Source organism: Falco rusticolus, chromosome 17 (genome assembly GCF_015220075.1).
Source record: "Falco rusticolus isolate bFalRus1 chromosome 17, bFalRus1.pri, whole genome shotgun sequence".
Taxonomy (NCBI): Eukaryota; Metazoa; Chordata; class Aves; order Falconiformes; family Falconidae; genus Falco; species Falco rusticolus.
Window position 1 is genome coordinate 486,585 of NC_051203.1, and position 26,625 is coordinate 513,209.

The 26,625-nt window shown below is 46.0% G+C and overlaps 1 protein-coding gene across 3 annotated transcripts in view; it reads left to right on the plus strand.

Annotated features, from left to right (window-relative positions):
* Positions 1-7,421: 7,421 nt before the first annotated feature.
* The window catches only part of KDM5B (lysine demethylase 5B), a 55,375-nt gene continuing 36,171 nt past the window's right edge, over positions 7,422-26,625 (plus strand). Inside the window, exons 1-4 of one of the 3 annotated variants that reach the window (XR_005107856.1) lie at positions 7,422-7,850; positions 20,343-20,420; positions 21,805-21,927; positions 22,777-22,947. Coding sequence is in view for 2 of the 3 variants with exons in the window: in XM_037410275.1 (XP_037266172.1) it covers positions 7,713-7,850; positions 20,343-20,420; positions 21,805-21,927; positions 22,777-22,947 (510 nt within the window). In the remaining variant the exon portion in view is untranslated. Of the gene's footprint in view, positions 7,851-20,342; positions 20,421-21,804; positions 21,928-22,776; positions 22,948-26,134; positions 26,272-26,625 lie in introns of those variants that run through there. The other 2 variants (XM_037410275.1, XM_037410276.1) reach the window with 2 other exon arrangements.

A 26,625-nucleotide genomic window follows, 5' to 3' on the forward strand; every position in this document is an offset into this window, starting at 1 on the left:
TTCATCATAGAACAGTTTCTGCTATTGTCCACAAATGCTTTTGAAAATTGTGTTAATGTCTTGCAGTAAGCACATATGGCACCCAGAAATGGAGGGTTTCCTTTTCTCTTGATTCCCTCATAATTCAGGCAACAATTACTGGCAGTCCTTTGCAGAGTACTCTTCTGTTTCTTGTTTTACTTTTTGCTGTGTTTAGTGTTTATCTTCCTTTTTCTGTTTTCAAATTCTGAGTCTGTTTCTTTACTTGTTCACTGCTGTTGCAGATATCAACAGTGTGTTTTAAGTTCCAGCTTTGTCTATTACAGCATATGTGCACTGGCTTCATTATCTTCACTGCCTACAAGTATTTAATATCTAGTAAGTGTGCCTGCATGTGTTAGATTTGCCTGATGAGGCTGAGTGCATATTGATTTAGACCTTGTTTACTTTTGATTCAACATACTAAATACACATATGTGTTTATTGCACTTTTCTAAGCATGTATGTGCTGATACTGCAATTTTTTGCTAATTGTAGGTGCTGGCAGATCAAGAGTAATCCTTACTGTTGTACAGCAATCCTCACTGTTGTACTTGTGGTCACTAGAGTGCTTTTGTTGTTCAGTCTTGTACTTCCTTGCAAAAGATGCTCTAAATTCTGTTGGAGACTGAAGATTTTACATAATTTTAATCAGATGTGTGTGGTTCCAGGTATGGACATGTTAAGCCAGGCTTCCTTTGCAAAAACCCCTTACAACCCAGTACATTGAGGGCCTGTTCTTTCTGTTGCCAGGTTGTTTAATCACATCCTTTCCCCTTTGAATGCCTTCTGGCTCCCCAGCTGGTTTTAAACCTGTGCCATCTACCAGATTCTGTATCAGTCTGCCTCATTGTGTGATTCATGCAGTTTCTTACCACCTTTGCTTACATTGTCACCTTTGTCATCAGTGCTGTCTGAAATACTTGATCTGCCTTAATTCCTGTGGCTCTTACACATTCTGCAGTGTACCTGACTGATTTGCAGCTATTTCTGCATGTTTAAATAATTTCTAGAAGAAGTTTTTCCATGGCTTTTCATCAGTGAATGATAGTGGTTTAAAAAACAAGTGTTTTCTTATGTTCTGACTCCCTTGCCCATTCAGCCTAGGACTGTAAATCTTTAGTGTCTAAGTGACCCACAAGGGCTTAGATGACTTTTTGCGTACTTGCTGTTTGAAACTTGGCTAGTAGCTTGTTGCAGGGGTTGAGGGTTTGGGTAGTATCTGCACCTTTGAACTAGGCATATAAATCCATCCTGAATGCAGCTGTGGACTACTTGAGTACAAGGATCTCCTGAATTCAATGCTATTGCACAAGCCAATGAAGTCTCCTTATTGCCATTTTAGTGTTACCCTTTGTGTGTCTAAAAGCAAGTGAATCTTGGAGTGTCTGTCTGGGTGATCAAGGAGGATTTCAGCTGTAGCAGAGGCAGGAAGCTTGACTAGGAACAAGATTTGTTAATTAAACATTTTCTGCCAAACCAGCTTCCCTCCTTGCCTGGGCCTGCACAGAGTCGCTGAGTTGTGGAGAGGAGGGCAGTGGGTTTATCTGTGGCGGTGCAACGCGTCACCACTTTGTGATAGCTGCCTTTGCAAGACTGGCAGAAGGTACAGTCTTCTCAGTTGTTTGGTTTTTGGTGGTTTGTTTTTTGTTGGGGTGTCCCCCCCTCATTGTTGCCTTGTGTAGAAACCACAGCTGAGTTCAGATACTTTTTGGGGAACAGTTGTGATGGTACTGTTTTGCCGCAGCCAAGGGGTTGGGGGTGGAGAAGCTGTGTCTTGATTTCTGAGGTAGTTTTTTTCTAAGAAAAAAATAAGCTTTATGGTTTTATGCATCATAGCAAGTTGTATTTCCCAAGTTGTTCTGTTGCCAGGGCTTTGTAGCGGGGTTCGCATTCCCAAGCATCAAGGTCTGGAGCTGAACTAGCCACTCAAGGCTCCTTGTGCAGTCAGTGCAGAGAAGTTAAGGGGATTTTAGGGTGAGGTTATTCTGACCTATTTTAGACACCTGCTTTAAGATAATGAACCTTAAAGCCTCACCGACTGTCAGAGTGCTCCACTGAGGACTGGTCCCTTGTCAGCCTCCACACTTAACCGGAAGAATCCCACCCTCTGCATGTCCTGCCTGGAAGCAGATTGTGTCCCATGCTGCTGCCATTTGCTATTAGCATGCTGAAGAGCAACGAGGTACAACCCTAATTTGTTGAGTATGAGTCAGCAGCTGCCTGGGAGCGAAGTGAGGTGTGTGAAACAGCACCTCAGCTATGCCTTTCCAGTGCTTCCTATGTCTGTGGTTTGCTTATCCTTGTTCTTACAGCAGGCTGGCCAAGGATTTGGAGTAAGACTTTGCTCAGCCTTTAATAGTTAGCTAATGATAGGGTATGGGACTTAAAGAATTTTATTAATAAAAGTAATGCTGAAGGCAATTGAACAACTGCAGAGGACTTTCCATATTTGAGCAGAGGTATTTTAGTCCTCCACATGCTCACCAGCTGTTTTTACCTGTCTGTTGACATAGTCCCCATGAGTTGCTGTGTGCAGCTGTGGGACTTCCGTCCTCAGCCAGCTCGGGTCTAGCCTGCGGATGAGGCTCAGATTTCCTGCCTGCCCCTCCAGCGCGGCCCCTCTGCAGGGTTTCCTGTGGCTGACATCTTCAGCCTGCAGTCTGAGGAGTCAAGAGCTGGTGGTACTCGTTAGGCTTCTCCAGAGTGTACAAGCATCACAGGAGACAGTGAGTGGGCATGTCAGCTGGCTCAGAGCAGGCCAGGGCATGGACTACAGCTTCTAGAGGAAAGGCAGAAAAGTGCCAGGGTGTGTATGTATTGAAACCAGTGTCTCTCTTGTAGCAAAAGTTGCCAGCAAAGTACCTAATTTTCAATCTAAGAATGTTTCTGCTGAGGCTGTTAGGCATGACACAATAGGAGACAAGCAGTTTGGGTACCTAGTATCAAAGCAAGAGTCGGCGCAATGCCTATGAGCAGGAAGCTGTGCTTATAAAATGTCTGTAGCCTGGTATATCCAGGACACTCCCATGTTTCTAACCGGAATCCAGAGATTGCAGCAGCTTGACAGTAATAGTCTTTTTTTCTCAAGGACTGACATGCATCAGCATCTCTGGGAGCAGCTGGCTTTCTGGAAAATGTAAAACCCTTTTGTAGCCTTGATGATGAAACTCAGACTGCTTTGCAGGTTTCTACTGGCTGCTGGTTTGCCCAGGAAAACTGGTTTGGTTTGATCTGTCATAGATTCTGCTTACTAAATCTGTTTGTTCCCAGGAACCTATTTTCTTAAAAGACCTAAGAGGCTCAGCATATTTCCTTCCCTGCCCTGTATTGTGATCATTTAAACACATAGTATTTTAATTAGGCTGATCTCTCTGCTGATGAAACGAGTGCTTTGACTTCAATGGAGTTTCACTTATCTATGACTTATTAAAAAAAAAACCCAACAACCTGACTGTAAACTCCATATGTGATGCTGATTGTCTCTGGATGTGGTAGTCTAAAACTTGGACCTCTCATGGGCTGGATCTCCTCCAGTTTGCTTCTAGGCAATTCTGGAGTGAAGCTTGTGTAGTATCAGCATCTTTTCTTCAGTGTATTGCTAGTTGTGGAGCCTCTGGGAGCTGTTTGGTTAGCTTTCTCAGTGTCCGAAGTGCAGATATCTTCTGTCTGCTTGGAGGGCCAGGGTATATTCTTTCCTAAAGCTCATCTCCATGTTCCTGTTGTCCCAGGCAACAGCACTCAGTGGGTGCCAGAGGAACTGGCTGCAGTAAAAGCTCTTATTCTGATACAGAATAAAACTGAACAGACTCCAGACCGCTGGATGGAATGGTGCCCTGTCCTGCCTGAGGCCCCCCTCCTCTCTACAGCTCCCCTTCATGACTGCCCGTTCTTAGCAGGGGCATTAACAGCTCCGTAGTGTGCGCCTGCAAACAGATGGGATGCAATTCAAACTTAGCAAGTATCAATCTGAGTTGGTGCTGACTTAACTGGAATTACTCTGAACTGGTGCCCAGCCTTTGTCTGAAAAGGAAAGGTGGTCTAGGATAGCATGGGCATGTAGATAAAAGGGGAAAAGATAGGATTTTTGGGGTTTTTTTTGCCATGTCCGAGTCATACATAAACAAGCAAGTCAACAGAGGCTTTATGAACAAGGTGCTCCAGACAGATGGTGGCTGGTACAGAGGAGTGAAAGGGTGGTTTACACTAGTATGAAAGTTCACAGTATGGTTCCCACCCAAGAAAATACAAAATAGGATTAGCTAAACATCCCTATGGGTTGATGGGGCTTCCTTCAAACAAATGGTATGTAAAGGGACCCTCAGATGGAAAGGTTTCTGGATGGACCTCTGTTCAGAGCTCATGTCTAGGCACAGGGCTGGGCACAACTGAGTGAGGGTAGAGGAATGGCCAAGGAAAAATCCCTGATGTAGTAAGGAGTACTCTGCTTTGGTCAGAAGCCTTGATGCTCCTCACTGCAGGATGGACTGATCCCTTGTTTCTTGATGGCTCTGCTAGGTGACTGCTGGGACAGCAGCTGCTGTGTCTCTTGGGTATAATGCTGAACTGCAGCAAAGGAGGAAATTCTGCTCACTGGGAACAAACAGGCTTGAAGAAAGCCTATCTAATAAAAGGTTTTAATTAATGACAGTCAGCTGAACCATGAAGGAGTGTCTGCATTCTCATTCCAACTGAGTGAAATCTGCTTTCCTTTCTGCATTTTATGCTTCTGTAATACTTGGGGAATTCACCACAGCATCCAGAGCTGTTGATTTTGAAGCCAGACGGTACTGTGCCACCTTAATCCCCTGAATGCAACAAACACTGCAGATGTCACAGCAGGAGGAGGATACAAGACAAGGCAGTATGCAAGAGTACACATTTGTGTTGATGAAGTGTTTACATTAGCAGGCAGCAAGGTGGAAAGACAAAGTAAGATGCCTCATGGGGTATACAGACCCTCCAGGGCTTACTACTTCCCTTAAATCTCCATCTTATCCAGACCTGGGCCATTTTGCCCTCCCTTCAAGGCTTTTTATCCTTGGATCATCTCTTTATCTCCCTGCTCTGCTCACCTTCAGATCTTTGCAGCAAGTGGTTTTTCTCCTCCATCATAACTTCCCTGTCTTGAGTATTTTTCCATCAGTCCCGCAGGAGGCTTCTGTGTGTGACTACCAGCAGAAATGGCCCTCCTAAGCACGGTCTTCCAGCTCCCAGAGGACATGTTCCATCAGAGCTATTACAAAAAGACATTATTTGCTGTACACCAGAAACCACTGGTGTTTAAGCATCCTTGAAACTCTTGGGGAAACTCTTAGACTCAGTGTCACAAAAGTAGTGTGGCTCGAAGCGTTCTCTGTGCCAGAGAGCTTTGAGTTCTGAGTGTGATGCAGGGCAGCTGTTCAGAGGTGATGAAGCAGCTTAGTTTTTCTCTCTAGATTGTGGTATTAGGTGAGTGATTTATAGTGGATGTTCCTTTGGTGTAAAATGAAAATACGAAGCAAGTATGGCATCCTTTACAGACACTGTTTAAGATTTCAGTCTAAACTTGATACTGATTTTGTACAACAAGCAAGTGGGTTTGCTGACTTGTCACCTGTAGGTAAAATCCAGCAAAGGGCAGGAGCCTCTTCCCAGAGCTCATGGAAACCAGCGGTGCTCCTGATGGCGCGGGATGCACTGGGACCCTGGAGCCCTAAAGCCAGGCCAGGGTGTGACTCCTGGGACTGCTGTGTCCCTGCAGGGGTGAGGCTGGGGAAGAGCTCAGCTCTGGGTGATGATGCCCGGTGTTGCGCTGGCTGGAGCCACGCACTGAGCTGGTGCACAGCCCCAACGTGGCCCCTCGGCAGGCTGTGCAAGGGGCCCTGGGGCTGGTCACTTGGTCCCAGTTCCCTCGGCAGCCTTCCCTGGGCTGGGGAGTGCAGCAGCACTCGCTGTCCGGCCCAGCCCTGCTTGCCCGTGGGCTGGCAACTGGGAAGGCTCTGGCAGTGATGGCTTGGAGCAGCGGAGCCCTCCCTCCGCCATTGGCTGCGCAAATAATGCTTCCCAAAAGCCAATTCCATTTTATCCCCGCGTTTTTGAGAAGAAAACTGGTGCTCCTCATCCTAAACTTGTAGTGGATGGTCTGTGGGTACCGTTGTTCCAAGGGCGAGCAGAGGCAGGCCTGGCCACCGGCCCATCCCTTCCAGCGCACGGGGGAGGGGGGGAAGGGGCTCACCGTGGGGGCTCTGCCCGTGCCCCGGGGGAGGGGCGCTGACCCTTTCTCTGAAGTTTTAACTGTTAGGTCAGTAAGTGAGGGTTTATTAAAAATTACAGTGAGAGCCTGGTGTGTTCACCCCAAAAGGTGTGATTTTTAGTTTTGTTTGGGTTTTGGTTGTTGGTTGGTTGGTTTTTTAGTTTGGCTGCAGCAGCGCGGGCCTCCGCTGGCACCCGGTGCACTCGCAGCGCCAGCTGCGCCCCGGGGCGGGCGGGAAGGGGGTGGGGGGGCGCGTGGGCCGCGAGTGGGCGGGGGGCGGGGCGCCTGGCCACGCACGTGCGCTACGTGCGGCGCCTGCTGCGGCGGGGCCGCCCCTCCCCCAGCGTGGCGGGGGGAAGGGCAGCCGCACAGTACCCCCCCCCCCCCGCCTCCCCGGGACGGGGGAGCTCCCCCCCCCCCCAACCCGTCCGGGTTAACGGTGGGGGACGGGGCGCGGCCCGACCCCACCGTGCGCGGGGAGAGCGACGTTAACTGCGGGGTAGGGGGACACCTCACCGTGCCCGGCCGGGAGCCGGGGGCAGCCCCCGCTAACAGGCGCGCGCTCCCCCGTGCCCCCCGGCCGGGCCCCGCGGGCGGCGGCAGCACAATGGCCGGGCCCGCAGCGGGGCGCGGAACAAAGGGCCCGGCCGCGGTCGCCGGGGCTCGCCCCGCCCCCTTGTTACGCGACAGCGGCGCGGCCAATGGCGGCGCCTGGAGAGGCTCTTTAAAAAAAGAAGTGCCGGCCGGCGGCGGCTGTCAGCTGTGGCGGATCCCTCCGCGCATGTAAACAGCCGTTGCGCTGCGGTCCATGTGCCCTCGGCCCTGCTGCGCGCCGACCGCCCCAGCGGGGAGGGGGCGACCCCGGGACAGGGGCGAGCGCGCCAGGCAGCGCGGCTGCTCGGAGCGGCGGGCGCAGGACCCCAACGGCCTCCCTGAACCGGCGGTGCTGGGGGGAGCGGCCTCGAGCGGGGCCGGGCGGGCCTGAGGCCTGCGGCGTGAGGCCGCGCACAAAGGCAGCCGTGTGCGGGCCGACGGTGGCGGCCCGGCCGGTAGTAGCGGGGACTCGGCCAGCAGCGCCCGCCGGGCCCGGGCAGGGCGTCAGAGGCAGCGCCGGGGCTGGTGTGGCCCCGCCGCGGCCGGCCGGCCCGGGCCCCGGCTCTCGGCGAAGTCCGTGGCCGGCGCTCGCCCCCGGACGGGCGGGAGCGCGCTGCCCCGGTAACACCGGTCCCCCCAGGGTCCGACCCAAGCGCCCCCTCACAAAGGCGCGTGACGGGGCGGGGCGGCCACCGCCCCCTCCCCCCGCCCAGGCCGGGGCGGACTCTTTTTCTCTCGCGCTCCAGCTCCTTGCCCCCCTACCCCCCCGGCGGAGGCGCACGTCCCGTTCCAACGGCGCTCGGCGGCCCAGCGGCTGTTGGAGGATTGTTCGGAGCGGCGGCGGCGAGCGGCCCGGGCCCGGGCCATGGCCGAGTTCCTGCCCCCTCCCGAGTGCCCCGTCTTCGAGCCTAGCTGGGAGGAGTTCGCCGACCCCTTCGCCTTCATCCACAAGATCCGGCCCATCGCCGAGCAGACCGGCATCTGCAAGGTGCGGCCGCCGCCGGTAAGTGCCCGCATGGCGACGCCGGGAGCGGCCTTTGTGTGGCGGCTCGGCCCGGCGCCCCCCGCCCCGACCCCCCTGGTGCCCTCGGCCGCGCGGGGGAACCCCCGCTGGCTGGGCAGGGCAGCGGGGCTGCTCCGGCCGCCGCTCTGAAGTTTCGGGGAGGGGGGCTGCGCGGCTAACCCCCCCCCCCCCGCCCAAGTCGCCTCAGAGTTGTCGGGCAGCAGCGGCCGGGGCGAGCGGGGCAGGGGCCGCGTTCCCCTCACCGCCGCCCGCCCGCCCTGCCCTGCCGCCCCGCAGCTGCGGCCGGCCGGAGCCCGGCACCGGGGGCGGCCGCGGGCCGAACGGCCCCGCGCGAGCCCCGCAGGAGGCAGCGCCTGGGTGTTGCCCTCCATGTTGGCATTGTGGCGGCGGAGCGCCCGGCCCCGGCCCCCCGGCCCGGCTCCCCCGGCCCGCCCCGCACGGGGCGCCGCTCCCCCCCGGCGGGCACCGGCACAGCCCGCCGCCGCGCTCCGGCCGGTGCCTTCGCCAGCCGAATCCCAGGCAGACATGGCCACCATTTTAGAACGCGATACACAGTGGGAAGAGTAATGAGCCTTCATCCTCCTCCTCCTCTTCTCAGCTGGCGGTGTAGCAAGCTCAAAATCGGGGTGCGAATCCCCGCGCCCTTCGGCTGCTGGGCTCGATCCAGTGAGAAATGCCGCGGGGGTGCCCAGGGCCGTAGTTCGTCTGGGCGCGATTGTTGGTTCGTTGAAAGGGATGAACGGCCGCGCCGGTGGTGAGGAGAGGGGCTGCCTACGGCCAAAGTCTGGTTAACCAGCGCCTCTGAATCGGCTTTATTTCGGGCGAATCGCTCTTTCTCCGGGGCGGAGAGTGGTGCAGCTGGCTGGAGGGAGTTTTGACGGCAATGATGAGCATGTAACTGGGAGCCCCACATCTCATCCGGTGGGAGCTGAAGCTGAGAAAACATTTCAGCAGACTTTAAGTTTTGAGAGCGAGACTTGAAGTTCAAAGAAATAATGTTCAGAAACACATGCTCCTCAGTTTCATGTTTTGATCGTTGCTGGGACTCCTGTTGGTAACCGTGCTTTTCCTTCCCAATTAAAATAGAAGTTAACTCGCTGCATTAATCTTGAGATAGAAATGTTTGTAGCAGACTGAATAATGTGAATCTCATTGGAGTGGAAGGTGTTTCTGTTCTCTGGGAGAAGAGTCCCAGTTTGCAGCGGTATAAATGCACACAAGAACGCTCTTGAATTTTTATCTAGGTAGAATATGCCAGTGCCCCTTTTCATGCAGTGTAGCCAAATGCTGACATAGTTAAGGGGGGTGTGTGTTAAGATGGTTTTCATTATGCGGTCAGCATTGAACTTATGTAATATTTCTTAGTAGAATGATCTTTTTGAGTTGTATATTGTCAACAGTATTTCAGCAACTGTAAGCAGAACAGAAGTTTTATGAAGGCTTTTTCTTTTGGACTTTGTTTTAAAAAAAAAAATAAATCTCATCAGTGTTTCTTGGCTGCTTGTGCAAAAAGCCAAAACCCTGTAATGAAGGCTTTTTGTAAGCTATATTATCTATTAGAGACTCAAATGAATAGCTCTCTTAATGAATTACTTATTACAGCTGCATTTTCAGCATACTCTCATCCTTGCTTACTGAAGAGCTAATATCTGCCTGTATTTATGATTGTACATTTCACTGAACGTATTTAGAAGTAGGATGAGAATAGTTGGAGCTGCTGAGGGCTGAACACCTAGTAGTTGTGTGGAGCCTGGCTTTCCTGAGGCTGAGCTGCCATGGCCCTTGCCTACCCATGGCAGTTCCCTGGATGACTTGTGCAAGTGCAGTTGTTTGTTCGCCGGCCTGCAGCATAGAGGGAGCTCTTCCAAATCCATCAGAAAAAGCCTTGAAGTTGACGTAGTTCCTGGCCTTCCTCCTGAAAATAGGAGACACAATGAATATTCAGCTACCGTTCTTTTCTGTGTAATCAAGTGGCTTATAAATACCATGAGCTATAAACTCTACCACGCTTCTCACAAAACCATGTCGCTTCCGACCGAATGCACTGTTTGGTCACGGCTGAGGTTTGAAATCTTAATGCATCCCCGTGAATCTTTTGCCTGCGTTCTTGGTCGGGTTACGTGCCAGTAAGCAGGTAGGCAGCACCATGAACTGTCAGGGTCTGAGTTGAATAAGGAATTAAAAATTTGATTGCTGGCCTTGCGTTATTTGAGCTTAAACTCTGCTGGGTAATTATCAGCAGATGAATTTGTGCTTTTGTATTTGAGCTGCAATATGGAATAGTGTTTTGTGAGACTGGTGCCCAACTGTAGCTTCACAGTTTGCTCATGAAGAAGTCCTTATCCCTAAGCTAGCCTTGATGTGTCAGCCCCAGACCATGAAAAGGAGAGTGCCCTGTTCTCTGAGGGACCAGGTTCACCTTGGTCTCTGGTACCTTTCTCCTGGTGTTCGGTGGGCACCAGGTCAGCTTGGAGCAAACCACACCTGTAGTGGCTTCTTGAATGGCAGGTTTCGAGCACAGTCAGCTGCTTTGCCAGGGGAGTATTGAGGCATCTGACGTACTGTGGACATCTGGGTGGAAGCTAGTGGGTTCTGGGCAATTGTTGCATCTTTGTGGGATGAAGGGATGTCCAGGGATATAACAGGAGGTGTCATTTCTCTATGGCAGTTTCCAGCTGAGCACTCAAAAGAAGCTTTCTTCCTCTTCATTCCAGTTCAGTTTGTTCCAGTTGTCACTGATGACTTAGTTTTGCTTTTATTTGAGAGAATCTGCGATACTGCAGCATCTGGCTTGTAGAGGATGCAACAATGATACTCACTGGCACTGTTCTGTATGGAACAGCAAAGCGAACGCTTTCTGTCAACAGTCTTGAGCACAAGTCATCAGTCCCATTGGCAGCAAAGTGTTCAGACGAGCTGCGGGGTTTTGCCAGCGGCGGTTGCTTCTGGTAGTTAACCTGCTAAGTAAATCAGAGATGCTTTGACGCTTTGCTGCTGAACTGAAGGTGGGCAGCTAGGTACGGAAAAGCGGATGGTGTACAACTTGTTTGCAGGCCATTGCATGCTGTTTTGTAGTTAGTATTTCTTCTGTGAACTGAAAACATCCTTCATTAGGATTTCTTTCTTTAAACAGTAATCTGGAACAGTGGTTTATTCTAAAAATTGTCATGTCAAGTTGTGGCCTTCTGGAAGATTTTTATGATTGCTCTGGAAATTACTGAGGGCATTTAGAGGAATGAAGTGTTGCTGGAGAATGGAGAAACCAGGACAAACGGTATCATTTGTTATTTGCAGTAGGGAGTTAATAGTAGTTAATGAAAACCAACAGTCTTAACAAATTTGAAGTCTAGCTTCAAGAATAGAAAGTAAAATGTAGAGCATGATACTGTTCCTGCCCCAAGTTTTTCTTGAAAATGGACTCTTCCTTCCACTTTGTTGTGTAGTTGCTTTGCTGCCGTGAAGAAATAGCTAATAACAACTACTTAAGCCTTACTTACCCTATTAATGTGTTTCAAGATATACAACGTTGTAAATATACTAGGAACAGCATAACTTTCCCATGGCCAAACATGAAAATAGAGAAGATTACAGCTAAATTTCATTGTTTTAAATAATATGGAATAGGTAAGGCTGCTAAGTGGCCTTAGGTCTGCCCTGATAAAACTAACCGTTTTAAGATCAGAAAGTCCATATTAATACAGTTGAAATCTTGGAGGAATTGACGTTGGAGTTCTATAAATAATTGACTCACATTTTTCAATAAACCCTGGAATACTGGGAAACTTTGAAGAGGACAGGAGGAATTAACTTCCTTATGGATTTTAAACTCTTTGTGGGTGCAAGAGTTGTTGACCACATCTCACTGCAGGGTAGAAGAATGGCTGATACAGGCCTGAAAAGGATCTGGAATGGTGGTAGTCTGAAATACAATTGCATGGAAACTGGCATTGTCCAGTTGGTTTTGTTGTTTTCTATGAGACCATGTATTTGGTTAGCTCAGTTGTGTTGTGATCTGACATCTAGAAATTAATTGCATTTCAGTATTCCGATTACAATAATTGGTATTGTGCAAAATTGTTGTTGTACTGAAGTAATCACAAATTATTTCAGGTGTTTATGAGAATTTGTAATGAAGGATCCATGTCTAATGTTCTTTCAGAACCTCAAGCCAAGGGTATCTTAATTTGTTCTTGCAGATTTTCAATGATACGGAAATTATTCCCATATAGGTTGCTGGTTTATGGCAGGTAGCTCGTTACATAGGGATCCTGATTGCCTAATAAACAATGGATGTTACAAAACAGTAATTGCTTAAGTAGGTCTCATTGTGAGGTTTTACATTTAGGAGCAAGGGAGCATATGCTAGTCTTGGAGGAGAGGGGACTGTAGAAAAGTACCTGTGGATCCTTGTGGAGAAACAGGTGTCATGGAGGCTCTGGCTAAGCAGGTGAATGCAGCTCTTGAGTTTCTCAGTGAAAAATAGGATGATTTTGCCTCTGTGGTAGCATGAGAGTGGAAAATACTCTGAACACTGCACTCATGTAAGGACTTAAAAAAGATCTGACAACTAGAGAGGGTACAAAGAAGTGTCAAGGAAGTTCTGCACATGAAAGAACAAATTTTGAAAAATTTAACCTTAACAGAGCTGGAGTGGTGAAACCTAAAGGCACAGGGCTGCTGCTCTAGGGACGTATTTTGAGGAGCAGTGTTCATTTAAACAGTGTCTGTTCAGGCTGCTTGTTCTGCCATTTGCTTGATTTATTTTCATTTTTATGGAGAAAAAGAAAACACAAAGCAAACCAAAACCCCTTCATTAAGCTATGGACTAAACCCAATTCACTGCTGGAGCAATGTTGTTGAGGGTTCTGGCGATCTCTCCCGGTCCTGGAGTTGTAAAACGGCTAAAACAGGATTTAATGCAGAGAGTTGTTACACTTTGTCCTGAACAGGAAGCTGGTGGTGATGATCCCTCTGATTTGATAATATGCACAGGCTCAGTCAGTTGATTTTATCAACAAGAAAACAGAGATAACTCAATTATGATACATAAGTGAGGTTCACAGGGAGAAAATCGTAGGTACTGCGTCGTTTGTCTGCCTTGGTGAGAAGCGCTTGAGCCACTGGTTCCTGTTCAGCATAAGCCAGGCTCACTTGAACTAGACAACAGGGCCTGCATTTTAACTGAAAGTGATCATTTGTTAGGAAAAAATGGAGGATGGTGGTGGATTTGGCATTTTGGGATCAAGAATGGGCGGGTTTTTTGGGGAAGAGATGTTTTAGTGCTGAGGTTCCTTGTTCACATACTGTCAAGTTCTTGTGAAGAAAACTAGATCAGTTGCCAAAGCTTTTTTTTTTTACTGCAGATAAAGAATTTGCTGTGTTCAATACAGGGGTCATACTGTGAAATTAGGTAAATTCAGTGTAGGTTATTTACTAGTCTCCGATCTTTAATTATCGAGAAAATGTAAAAAAGGAGTATTTTACTAATGGGAACTACCATGTGCAGTGCTGCTGCAGTCACCATTGGTATGATCCCTGCACTTCGGAAATACTGAACCGTTGGAGTTTGCTTAGAGGATGATGCGAATATCCTCTGCTTGACTCAGTCTCTTCCAGTGAGGGGCTTTCAACACTCACTCTGTTAAGCTCATTGAAAATTTAAGATGAAACAATTTAGTCCGGAACACTCTATATGGGGCAATAGCAGCAGCAGGTTTGTGGAGTTTTTGTAGTGTGTTTGTTTAACTTGAGAATCAACAGTGTCAATTGGCTAAAAGCTGCAAGGAGAGTTTTGGATTAAACACAACTCCCCCAGCCTTGAAACGAAAGCTGCCAGTTCATGCCTGTGTATCCGTTAGGAGGTGCTTTCTTTCATTCCCAGATTACTGGGTTATCTCTGGGAGCTGCTGGGAGGGGGTGCTGTGTGCTGTGTGTGTTTGGGCGACCAGGCTGTGTGTGTTTAAAAGCCAAGGAGGGCTTGTGGAATCATACAGCCTGCCACCCTTACGTGTGTCTTGAGTCAAATCTGAGCTTGAAATCCCAGCCTGAGCAGGGAGCGTTGGCGATAGCTGGGGCAGCCAGTGGTGGCTGGTTGCAGTGGTGGGAGCCGCAGGGGAACCGCCTGGGCAGAGGCAGAGCCCTGGTCAGCTGAGGCTCTGCGACTGCTGGCAGGTGAAGCCAGCAGCATTGTCCATAGCTCATCTGCTTCTGTTCTGGGATGGCTGTTAAATCCAGGTATTTCCTTCTATCGAGTTGTTGGGATTAACATCTAGGTTTGAAAGCTGCTGGTTACAGCTCCAAAGAGGGCACAGAGTGTTTCCAAAGGGCTGTGACGAGAGAGCTCTAGAAGGTTGTCCAGGCTGTCTGTGCCACTTGCCAGTCGGACACCCTCCAGGAACATACTGCAAGCTCAGACCACAGGTCTTCTTACAGCTTACTGTCTTGAATGAAGATGGCAGTGGCTCTTGGGGCCTGGTGCCTTTGGACGCTGACAGCCGAGTCTGGCCCAGTACTGATGGATGCTCTGCTTCAAGGTCTAGGTCAGCGCCTCTGAAGTGAATTGGAGATGTTGGATTCGCTGCTGGTGCACTGACCCCAGCGCCCCGTGCATCTCCAGCTGTTCGTGCAGTGCTGCCGGTCCATTGCTTGTTCTTGCCTGGTGCTGCCAGAGCCTCTGTCTGTTCCTTGCACGCAGTCGCCTCCGTGGAGAGAAGACTGGTACCTCATGTATGCAAACCCTGCTACCTCTTTTGCTTTGATGTTCAAACCCTACGTATAGCTTCTGTCCTCTACCTTTGGGTCCCAGGGAGCAGCTGGCCCTGACGCTTGAGAATCCTCTCCAGCTTTCCTGAGCTCTTAGTTCCTCTCGAAGATTGGAGCTGGCCCAGAAACACTGGGATCTGGAGAGATGATTCTCACTGCAAGCTTGTCTTTGGCTGTGGGTCTCAGGTGGGAAGGATCTGTGGTTGTGTTTGCTCCCTTGCTAGTCTGCAATACTTAAGAGCCCAGTTTTGTCTCAAATGAGAAATGCTCCACCAAGCTTGTGTTATTGCATGTAAGGTGTGTTACTGCACCCAGGGTCTGCTCTTAGCAGGGAGGAATTGAGTGTTTCTGTTGGAAAAATCACCTGCACTCAAAATGACTGATCAAGGACCACGTCGCCGCAAACGAGGTTAACTGATGATTTGAGTTACCAACTAATGTTAGCCTTTTAACAGGGTCAGAGAGGGATTAGTTCCTGTTCAAAAGGAAGCTTTGTGGATGACCCACTGACACTGCTGGGGCGATAAATGGTGGTGCTCACCAGTTTTGCCTAGATTCTGCCATCTGAGTTTCTTTTGAGTAAGTTTTTAATGTCATCATAAAACTGTGAGACTAAAAGAGACCTCCTGAGTCACCAAGTCTGCTCCCTCCCTCTCGGAGGCAGCAATCATGTAACACCTTTGAGAAGGCAAGATCATAGATGTGGGAACAAAGAATGTAAGTCGCGCTTGCAGGGTGGGCATCCTGGAAAGCAGTGAATTGCTGCAGTTAACTGAATGAATATGTGTTTCTGTGGCAAGAATTGCTAAGATATCCTTCTGGATCTTACTATGAGATGCTGTCTAGCAAAATAATGGAAGTGATGTCTTTTTTTTGTGTGTGTGTCTGACATTGGAGAGTGTACAATTAAAATGCTGCTTGCAGTTTGCAAAAGACATGGAAGAAATGGGGAAAAAGCGTGAGGAAGATCTTCATTTGCGGGACTGGAAAGCTTGTTCTGTAAAGAGAAGCAAAAAGGTATTTGTTTATTGAAAAATGTCTTGAGACATCACTTTCAGGAAGCATTCTGCTTGCACAGTAAGCAAACAAGGTATTTGGTTAAAAATGAGATGAGGATAAGGGAAAAGTTGAACCTAACTAACTTGTAGAACAGCTTACCAGTGACAGTAATTTCTTGTTCACTGAATTCAAGGGGGTGGTTAAATTTTAATTAGAGAGTGAATTTGGATGAGGTGCAAGGTTTACCAGCTGAAATTATAGGAAGCTTACCTTCCCTGTAACAACAAATCTGGAGGAAGGATATGGAAATAGTTAAGAAATAGCTCTCCTGACCATTTGTAGTTTGCATTACTACTTGAAACAGTAATGTGATTCTTGGCGTACACCTTTGCACAGCTAGGTTTGTCTATAAAGTTTGTAGAAAAGTTTGAAATTTTTATGTCGGTCTCATTTTTTGCATGTATTTGTATTCAGGTTTATTCTGCTAGGTCTGCTTAACAAATGCACGCTAATGCAGGCAACCAATTTTTGCATGTCTGTTGCGGGCTTCTAACAATTGTGTATGGACAACAAAGCAACAAAGTAATTTCAGATGAAGAGTCTGGGCAGTGTGAAAACTCCTGATTTTTTAGGAAATTGAGGATTTCTGGCTTTTTGTGTACCCTTAATCTTAGTGTAGTGTTCAGCATGGTTGTTGGAAGTAACTTAAATTGATCTTTTTAAAAGTCTCTTTTTTTCTTTTTTTTTAAAGGGGGGGAAATCCAAACCAGTTCTTTTTGAGGACCTTGCAGGTACATGCTGGGTGGAAATGGCTAGTGTCACAGGCTTCCCAGACACAAACCTCAGTGGGCCTGTGGGGTTGGTTTGTGTGTGCTCTTCTCTTCCCCAGCAAAGCCCCTCCGTACGGATCCATCAGCATCTTTGCAAATTGACCCTGCTGCGGAACAGCTCCTTCTTGTGCTGCTGCTGCCGCTGCATTTCTCTCAAAACGCTTATGTCTCTTTATATTCCTTGTAATGAACATCACATTTATCTTAGTAAGTTGTGCTTCAAAAGGTATGCAGGCTTTTTGTTGAGTAAATAATATGCTTATTAATGAAGGGTTGAAAGCATCTTGTTTTAGGAATTGAGGAACTTGCCATACACTGCAATACAAAATGATAAAAGATTATTCTTGTTGGTTGTATCAACTTTGAGTAGTTTGGATACTCCAAAATGAACTTCCTGTGACTTGAAAATGAGTCATTGATGGCCTGTTTACTACACCTGCTGTAATTTTTCCAAAGGGTGAATGGCTATGTATCTGTAACCATGACTAATATCATATGAAACAGTTTGTGATAAATGGCATGTGCAGTAATGTGTTTCTAAAGTCAGAAGTATTTTATAATCATCTAAACTGACCTGTTATATAATATATAGCGTGTGTGTCCCTCAGCTCTATCTGCTTAAAAATATCAAAAGCCAGAGTACATCCAGTGTTACCTCTCATTAAGCCAATTTACCATATCTCAGCTGAAGGTCTGGCGATGACTTTCTCCTTGCTAAAAGTTAAACGCTTGTAAGGCTGTTAAATTTTTGTTTCTAGTTGAGGGACCCATCTGCCTGATAGAGTGAAAAGCAGTCTACTGAAAGTCCTGTATTGAATAAATCGAGTTTCCAAAGCTGCTCTTTGTCAAACAGCTGACGTACTGTCACACTGTTCTGCTGCGTATATTGTTCATTCAATATGGTTAAACTTAAAAACTGCACAGTGTAGAAAATAACTGTTGTGGGAGCTTGTGTTCTGGTGGAGTCATCTTACCTTTCCTGACAAACTAGGTAACTAGTGCTTTGCCAGAGCAAGTGTCTTTGGGCAAAAAGGAAGGAACTTCCCAAAATACAGGCCAGTCAGCAATAAACAGGAGACGTATGGAGCTGATCAGCTTCTTCTGGAGTTCTGGCATGCCATGTTGGGAGTGAGGTATTTCTGTAAGGTCGCACACAGCAGTAGCTTCATTTGCTTTCTTAAGTGGAGAGGAGAAGCTCGCTGTGCCCCACCTGAAGGCAGGCTGCTGTCTGGCAGCGCATCCTCAGTCTGTGTCTGTCCTGCGGACCCTTGAGGCTTTATCTCTCTGGGAATGAGCGTGAGCTGGAAACCTGTAGGATCAGGTCAGAATTCCTGTTCCTCCTGTTGTGCCTGGTGGCACGAAGGCTTTCCTCTGGGCTCCTCTGCAGCACAGCCCAACAGAGGAGCCTCTTGTGCCCCCCTCCCTTGGCTCTCCCGAGGGTCTGCCAGTGCTTTCTGTGCAAGTGACAGCCCTGCAGCACCATGTCAGCCTTGGTGGTGGTGTCAGGGGTAGTGTCATTGCCTGGGTGAGCTGCATGTTGTTCCTGTTCTCTTCATTCCTGTTTCTTGTCCTCTGCAGATCCTTACTACAGCTTCCTGTTTTAGAGTAATGCACGGCTCACTTGGAGACAGCCTTGGCTTATTACTTGGCTAAGCAGTCAGTCACTACATCAGTACATGTCAGTACTTTTTATTTTTTCCCGTTTACTCTCTCAACCTAAGCAAAGCGCTTGGGTTCTTAGAGTTCTCCCTTTGGCAATCCGATTTAGTCCCCAGCATGTCCCAGGGGTGCTGTGTGTCATGACCAGTGTGTGTCCTCTCCTGGTTTGGTTTGCTGTCTTCTGTCTGTCTCTCTGCACACAGAGCAAACTCTAGAGCTGTGACTAATGGTGTAACCAACTGGTTCAGCTTGAAAGTCAGATTTGTGGTGTTTGAATTGTTTACAAAATGCAACACTTGAAATCTTGCTCTAAATGTTCCCAGTTGTGTTTCCCATCTCACCGTTCGGGGGCCAGAAATGATTTATCAGTTTAGCAGGGTATTACAAAAGTGTCAAACGTTTTCTTCGTCATACTTGCTATTTCCATTGCATTTGGTGGTCTGGCAAACAGTACAGCATCAGTAAAAGTAGGGTTAATTTTACCTAGTTGTTGAGGAACACCATGCCATTGGGCACCAGTCTTAGTCTAGAGGTTAAAAGAACAAAAGTGATCAAGAAGCACATCCTACTGGTTTGAGGACTGAGCATCCTGATCCCCACTACTGCCTCTAATTTCCAGTTCAAATCTTAATTCTAACCTGGTCTTGCCAAGTATTGATGTGCTGAAAATGCCTTGTAGGATCAGAAAACTTATCTCTTGTTACTAATGTAGAGGTTTGGGTTAGTCAGCGTGTTTGATAAAATGCGTTGGTGTCCCTCTTTGCTCTTCAGATGTCCCACACGCTTGGTGGCTTTTGTGTTCCTTCTCTCCTTGGCTCTGCTGTGGGCTTGTGCTAGTGACAGGATGAGATTGTTTTAACATAGAATTGAGCTGGGTGTGTGTTTGTATGTAAGATAATTGCTTTACAAATCCTTTATGGTTGTTTTTGACACTAGTTTTCATATTAAGTATGTTGGCTAAACCAACAAATGTTCTGCTTATGATGCTGTTCTTAATTTTGGTTGCCTTAGTCTGCTGGTGCTGGGGAAACATTTTTCTTTTTCCTGCTAGAAAACTCTTGCCTTACTCTGCTATCAGTAGCTCTCACACACGTTATCTTCATTCTGTAATTAGTGATAATAAGATAGGTTTATATATAATAAATTACTGTCAAGTTTAAATCAAATCTAATTTGGTTTAGTGAAGCTGTGTATTGCCAAACCAACTGCATGTGATAGATGTCAGAGATCTAAAAGATAAAATTGCTTTATAGTTGTGTTTATAAATAACATTACCAGTTGTGGGTATTCTGTTAAATTAATAATAATCTTTTTTAATTGGTCATATTCCAGCTGTTCCTGAATGTTTGCAGGCAAGGAATTAAGAAAAGAAGCTTTTTTTTCTAGTTTCCTTTTTGGTTTAGTGCAATTGCTGTTTGTTTTTGAGACTACATTTATGAATGCTAACTGCTGCACTTGTCCTTTGTGAGCATTTGAAGTCTCCACTATCAAATGTTGGTCTTCCCAACCGAGGCAGGCATTAACAGTTTGGATCGTGGTTTGAGGAACCTGGCTTTGTTCCGTTTTGCGTGGTAGCAGTACTGACTGCGTTAGTGTAAGTGACGTCCCGTCTCAGAGCGGCACCAGAGCTGGTTCTCCTGTTCAAAGCGCTGGGCGGGTTGGCCAGGCTCGGTGTGGAGTGTCCCCAGCAGTGTCCCCTCACTGTCTGGCAGGCACAGCCTCAGCTGTCGTGAGACTGGGGCAAATGGCCCCTGCAGCACCTTTATCTACCCGGCATGGGCAGGGAGAAGATGGACTGCCTGGATGGGCTTATCGTTGAGGAGAGGTCCTTAGTCCCAAACTGTACTTTATTTTGTGGTTGGTTTCATCATCTGTCTGGTTTACAGTAAAATATTTTAAGGCGTCGGCAGTGGAGCTCAGTTGGAGTATCTCATTTTCCCGCTTCCTAGGCTTGTTTGACATGAAGTAGCCAGGAAGCAGAAGCAGGTGCACTTCAGCTGCGCGGGATGCGATGGCCGGCGGGTTGGGATGCAGCCGCAGAATAACTGGGATGCAGCCACAGCCCTGGGCTCCTGCCACGTGCTGTGCTGCTTCGGGTTGAGGGGGCTTGGAAGCCACAGAGACCCCTTCCGTGCTTCGGGCTTACCTGGCTTTTGACTGTCGTATGGAGAGGCTTTCTTCATTTTCCTGGTCTTTTGATGAAGCTTTTCTGTTTTTCCAGGACTGGCAACCTCCATTTGCATGTGACGTTGATAAGCTTCACTTCACACCGAGGATCCAGAGGCTCAATGAACTAGAGGTAAACTGTAAAACTGAATGTTGCTTCTGCTCCAAAATGCTTAAATGTTTTTTTGAGAGGCGGTGTTTTCCAGTGGATTGACAGTGAGCTCTGTTTTTGACTTAAGCTGACAGCACCCAGGAGCTCTGAACATCAGTTTTTAATTAGCACAGAAATTGGTCTGTTTCAGTTAAAAACATACCAAGCATAAAAAGTAAATGCTCGTTAAAGGAAAATAATTCAGGCCTTTTCCACACAGAGGTGCTTATAAGTGATTAAACTCAAATTCTCAAGTGCCATGGATTTGTGTCTGCATTTTGAACTTAAACAGCATCTTTTAAAAGTGGAAGAAATGAATTGCAGAGTGCTTTAAAAACAACAAGCTGTTAGGAAGGAAGAATTATGAAATCTGGATTCAGTTGGTGGAAATTTACTGTTCACAAGCGCTTTCTTTTACTGCTTTCATGAATTCAGACTGGTGGAAGGGACTGGTGAGGAGTCCTGGTTAGGTCACTACCGATACGAATTGGAATGACAGTGACTCTTTGCCTGCCTGATTTTTCTCGTGGGGCTTGCTTTCTGAAGTCTTGGTGTGATTCTGGGAAGTGCCAGGGTAAGGACTTGAACACTGGCCTTGGATGCTGCGAGAAAGACTTGTGTGGACCCAGGCTGGTTCACAGAATCGTAGTTAGGGTTGGAAGGGACCTTTCAAGGTCATCTAGTCCAACTGCCCTGTAATGAGCAGAGACAGTTGAGAGCTCTCTGGAGTTTAAAAGCAAGCTCGACTGTATAGAGGTGGCCATTTTTTGCCTTAGGAATAGAAAATGTGATGAAAATGTGTCAAAATTTAAGCCTAAGCTACTGCTCTTTAACGTAGCAGCAGTCCAGTTATCTCACTGTTTGCATTGCTGTGCCAACGGACTAGTTGGCTTCTCCTGCCATGACTGGTTTGTATCCATAAAAACGAGACAAATGCAGTTGGGAGTGAAAAAGGATAACAGAAAAACCCTTTTTAATAAGCCATAAATATTGGACTATTTTTGCTTTATTACAGTAAACTAAATTGTAATAAACTGTTGCATTTATTAATGTGATAAATGTAATCAACCCTAGCAGTCCAGCTAGTTTAGGTAGTTTGTAGCAGTAATAACTCATTACTTGTCTGTTCTCAGAAAGCAGTTTTCTAAATGCAGTAAAAGTTAACAAAAAGTGACTTGAAGAAAGACTGGTAGTATCTGTATGGAAATTTTTTTTTTCTGCATATGATGAGAGGGAAACATGCAAAATTACACTTGCAAGGGAAAATCCAGACAGGCAACTGAGGCTGCGGCATTATAAACACTGGGATATACAAAAGCTTAATCTGCATTTAGTATGTGGTTCATGGTTTTGTTTTTTTTTTCAGGCCCAAACTCGTGTGAAGCTGAATTTTCTGGACCAGATTGCAAAGTTTTGGGAGCTTCAAGGATGTACGCTGAAAATTCCACATGTGGAGAGGAAGATCTTGGATTTATTTCAGCTTAATAGAGTAAGACTGTTGCAAGGGAGAAACTAGTCCCAAAAAGATGTTGTGTTGTCTTAGTTTCTGGGACGCTATCATAGTTGTTCAAGGGAGATTTTGGGGTATATCTAAGCTGAAAAAGTTACTACTTTGTTTAACCTAACATAGCTAATGTGACAAAATAATAAGAAATACAACATTATGGGAGCCTTCAGGTGAGCTGGGAGATCAAATTACATTTCCAGCTCTTCTTTGAAGTTGAACTTGGATGCAAACTGGTCAAAAAAACCTTCGTCCTAACTGATGAAAGCTTCTGAACAAAGACAGCAGTGAGAAAAACATTCCTTCAGGAATACAGGAGAAAAAAATCCAGCAGCTTTTAAGATGAAACTTGTTAAGCTTCTGGAGAAGTTTATGTATTCTGAAAGTAGGGGATGGGATTTACTGATCCCTAGGATATGTGCTTTCTGTTTTCTTTGTGTTTAGAGTAGTTTGTATTTGGTTGATTTTCAGCCTGTTTCATAGTACTTTGTTCCAGTGAGAAGAACTGATTGTACTGTGCTGGAAAGTTGTGTTGGAATACAAAGTAGAGGTGTGACAAATTGCAGCCAGGCAAATTCTCAAAAGTAAGCTGAATTACTGTTTGGTCAGCTAATACAGGTGCTGACTTGTTTGTAAAGTAATTCAGCAAGTTTACAATTCCTGAACAGGTTATATGTTTATATGTTCCAGTTACAGCTTTTAAAAAGCTTTCATGTTTTGAGGTTTTTAAAATGGCAGTTGTGGTGTTGTCTTGTGTTTTAAACCAACAGTGCTTTCCTTAAAGGCTGATAATTTTAGTATTAAACATATGACCATTTTATTTTTGCTTTTTAGCTAGTTGCAGAAGAAGGAGGATTTGATGTAGTTTGCAAGGAGAGAAAATGGACCAAAATAGCCACTAGGATGGGATTTGCTCCTGGCAAAGCTGTGGGCTCGCACATCCGCGCACATTACGAGCGCATTCTCTATCCTTACAACTTATTCCAGTCTGGAGCGAGCCTGTTGGTAAGCTATATTGAAGCTAACTGAAGTCCAATTAATTTAGTAGCCAGTCTGTTTATATATATATATATATATATTTTAGTAATGGAATATTTCCAAAGACTGCATTTTATGCTTTATGGATGGCGTGCAGGCGACAAGATGCAGTCTGTGGTGTTGATGCAAGCGATTCAGAAAACCACAGGCAAACTTTTAATCAAAAGTAAAGTTTTTAGAAGTACTCTTCAAGATAACCTCTTGCTGACTGCTTTGAATACTATCTTTTTGCATTTTCTCTGTCGTTTACAGAAGAAGCCTCATAACAGACTTTCAGACTTCTATATAAATTTTTTTAATCCTGTTTTGTCAAATGCAAAATAAGACTATATTCACAGGTCCTTATAGGTCTATCTCTGATAAAGCAAGTGTTCTGGGTCATGTGCACATATGGCCTGCACACATTGAGTGACTGAGGAACTGTATCAAACTTTGCCAGTTCTGTGGCTGTAACTCATCTTGCTTTCACTAAGGGTGTCCCAAGTCCAAGTGTGCTTCATGGGTGTTGCAGTGTAGTTAACAGGGTGGCTTGTGACTTTTTTTCAAGCTTAAATCTTCATCCTTCTTGCTTAGATTTGGCCATTAAAACAAAATTCAGGGTTTGTGGAGAGTGAAAGCAGCATAATCTCTAATGAAGAATAGGGCTCTTCTTTTAGAGCAGTAGTGATTTATTTGGAAAACCAAAATAGGTTGCAGTTGCCAACATGCATTTTTATTTATCTGAAGCACTCTTTCCACGATGGTCTTCCAAAGAGAGGCGTGTTGACCTTTTTTAAGCAGTAAAAGCCCTAATCCTGTTACAAGCATGTCTCTGTCTACAGAAATCAACACTAGCTTTTTACATAAAGCTACCAAAATGAGGGCGGGAGTTGACATAAGTCAAGAAAGGTTGGAATTGAAGGATTTTTATTTAGCTAGCAATGATCACTTCTCAGTGAAGAAGAGCTAGATTCTGCAGACCCTTCAGAAAAAACAATTTAACTTGTGTAGGTTTGAGTGTTTTGCCAAAGGAGGATAAGAACAAAATAGTGTTGCATATAAAAATCTTTGTGCTAGGGAAGCTGCTGTATCAGAATATTTTGCCTTGCCTCAAACACATTCACGTTAAGCAACACCATTTTCTGAAGGCATTTCATGAAAAACCTCATATGTTTTTAGGTCTGTAAATGTGGATTTTTATTTTTTTTTAAGCTGGTGTGTTTTGAGACAGTTAGCTTTGCTTTCATATTTTTCAGGTGCAGTTGCACAGGGAAAGATAGAATTAAAAGTTGTAAAAAAGTTAATGTGGTACCACACTTCCTTGGAAATGTAGGTTCCCCATGTGAGTGTCTGTCACGCAGTTAGTGGTTTACATTCATGGTTTTCTCAGTAGTGGACCCTTTTAGAAGAGAAAAGCCTTCTCAAACAAGGTCAGTCTTTTTAAGTGTAACTTTCCAAGCTCTTTCTTGCAATAGGCACCTGACATTTGTTCCAAATTGATGGGTTTAGTGGGTGCAGTTCTGGGAAAAGCTACGTATGTCTGCGTAACTTTTCTTTTTTTAACTCCTTCCCCCCAAAAGCTGTTAAGATACTCCCCTCCCATATGTGGCAGAGATACATATTTTCAGTGGACTGACAGAATCCACAGAAATTTCTTGGGTTTCATTCAGTTTTTGCTCTTTAAGATTTGTCTTTTTTTTTTTTTCCTTGCTGACAATGTTGTCTTCCAACTGAGTTTGTTTTGCAGTACGTTTTCTGAGGAAGGATCTTGGATGAGATTCTTTTTTGGCTTGCTTCCATGTGTTCTCAGCGAGTGGTGCTTTCCCAGATGCTTCTTGTGTAGGTGTCCATTTTATTGTATGTCTGTTCAGTGCTTTACTATGAATCTAAGCATCTGTGACTTCTGGTTTTGGAGAAGATGTAGCTATTCGGTTTGACAGCTTCAGTTTGAGATGTGTAGTTCCTTCTTGTAAGACTTCAGCAAGCCTTTTGAGAGAAACTCTTCATGCAGTCAGGATGATCATCCACAAAAGATTAGTGCATGCATTCACTGGATTCTTTTAACATTTTTTTTAATTGGTAGTACTTGCAGTATTCATTGCAACAGTCAATATTAATTGACTTTTTTTTGCAAAAGCCGAAAATATGGAACAATGTTGTTTCCACTGATGACAATGCCATAACTTAAATTTCATCCAATTCTGTGTATAGCATTAATTGTTTGTGTGGCTTAAATATATGTTAAACTGGCTTCAGGAGTTATTTTGACCAATGTCCCAGCTGGAGATATTTCTGTATACATACTAACATAGTGAAACTAGGAGCTGTTCAGAGGTTAACAGATTGCATGTTTTTATTAAAGCTCTTGTTCAGTTAAACGGCAAAAATGCCTTAAATCAACCAGTTTCCAATACTCAAAGCAGCTCTCCACAGGGGTGTATTTATTTTATTCTTATCTTGAAACATTGGACTAGACAGGTCTTGGATGTTTGTCTCCAGAGTGGTTGCAGTAAACTTGTTGCTGTACTGGTTGTTTCTGTCAGTGCCTCGCTTATATTCTCAGCCCTTGTAACCACTGGTGTGGTGCTGCAGCATCATGCTCTATGCCCGGAGGGATAAATGTCCCCCTATGTGAACTGATGTGTCCAAAATCTTTTGTCAGTGCACCTTCTGTGATGCATTGGCCAGATGTTTGCATGATTTGAAATGCAGCTACAGTCTGGGGGGCTAGAGGTGGTCTTGTGGTGGTCTGGTTTTCAATGAATATGACTGGTTTAGTGATTCTGGGTCTGGTCTCTTCCAAACTAAGGCTTTAATGTCCCGAGTGAGGTTCATGTCCAAAGATTTATATGTGTATGCCTCTAATAAAGATGTTTCTGTGTGAGAGAGTCCTCTAGGACCCTTTATTGTTACTGGAGAAGAGTAAGCACCTCTGGATTTTGGTTGCTCTTATCCTCAAGTGGCTATGTAGCAGGGGTAGGCCAGTTGTATTCTGCAAGTACAGGGAGCCTGGGTGATTAGCTTATGTGTAAATTACTGCTTCATAAACATCTAAACCTGGAGGAGATTAATTCTGTCCCTATTTTTCTTTTTTTTTTCATCTTTTGACATCCTGGAGGCCTTGTGAACGTTCCTGCTGTGTCCTTTGATTGCCTGCTGAAGGATCTGCTCGTTCATGGTTTCACCTTGATGGGCTTTTAATTTACTCTCTGCCACCGTTTGGAGTTCAGGGATTGTATGTGCAACCATCTTCTCAGAATATAATGAGATCATGATCACAGGCTGGATCACAATATGTAGGATGAGCTTATGGTAAATTATTGATAGAATCTTAACCTTAACAAAAAGGCTCTGCTGGCTGGGGGAGAGGAGGACTGAAGAAATGGCAGCTAGTGACCTTGGTTACAGGCGCGTGCTTGCAGTTGATAAGGTCAGTCTAGGAGTAAAGCAGGTTCCGAGGAGTTCCTTTTCCTAGGTACAGCTGACAAAGTTAATAAAACAGTCATTTCATACTGCTGCTTAGCCTTTGGGTGCTGGGACACCAGGAAACGTTTCTGCTTAAGTAGTTGTTGAGATCTCAATGTTTAGGAAATGTCTTCTGGGCTTTTTCAGTGAACAGTGACAGTGCTGCTTGTTGTTGTTTGGACAGTACACTGAAGTGAGGCA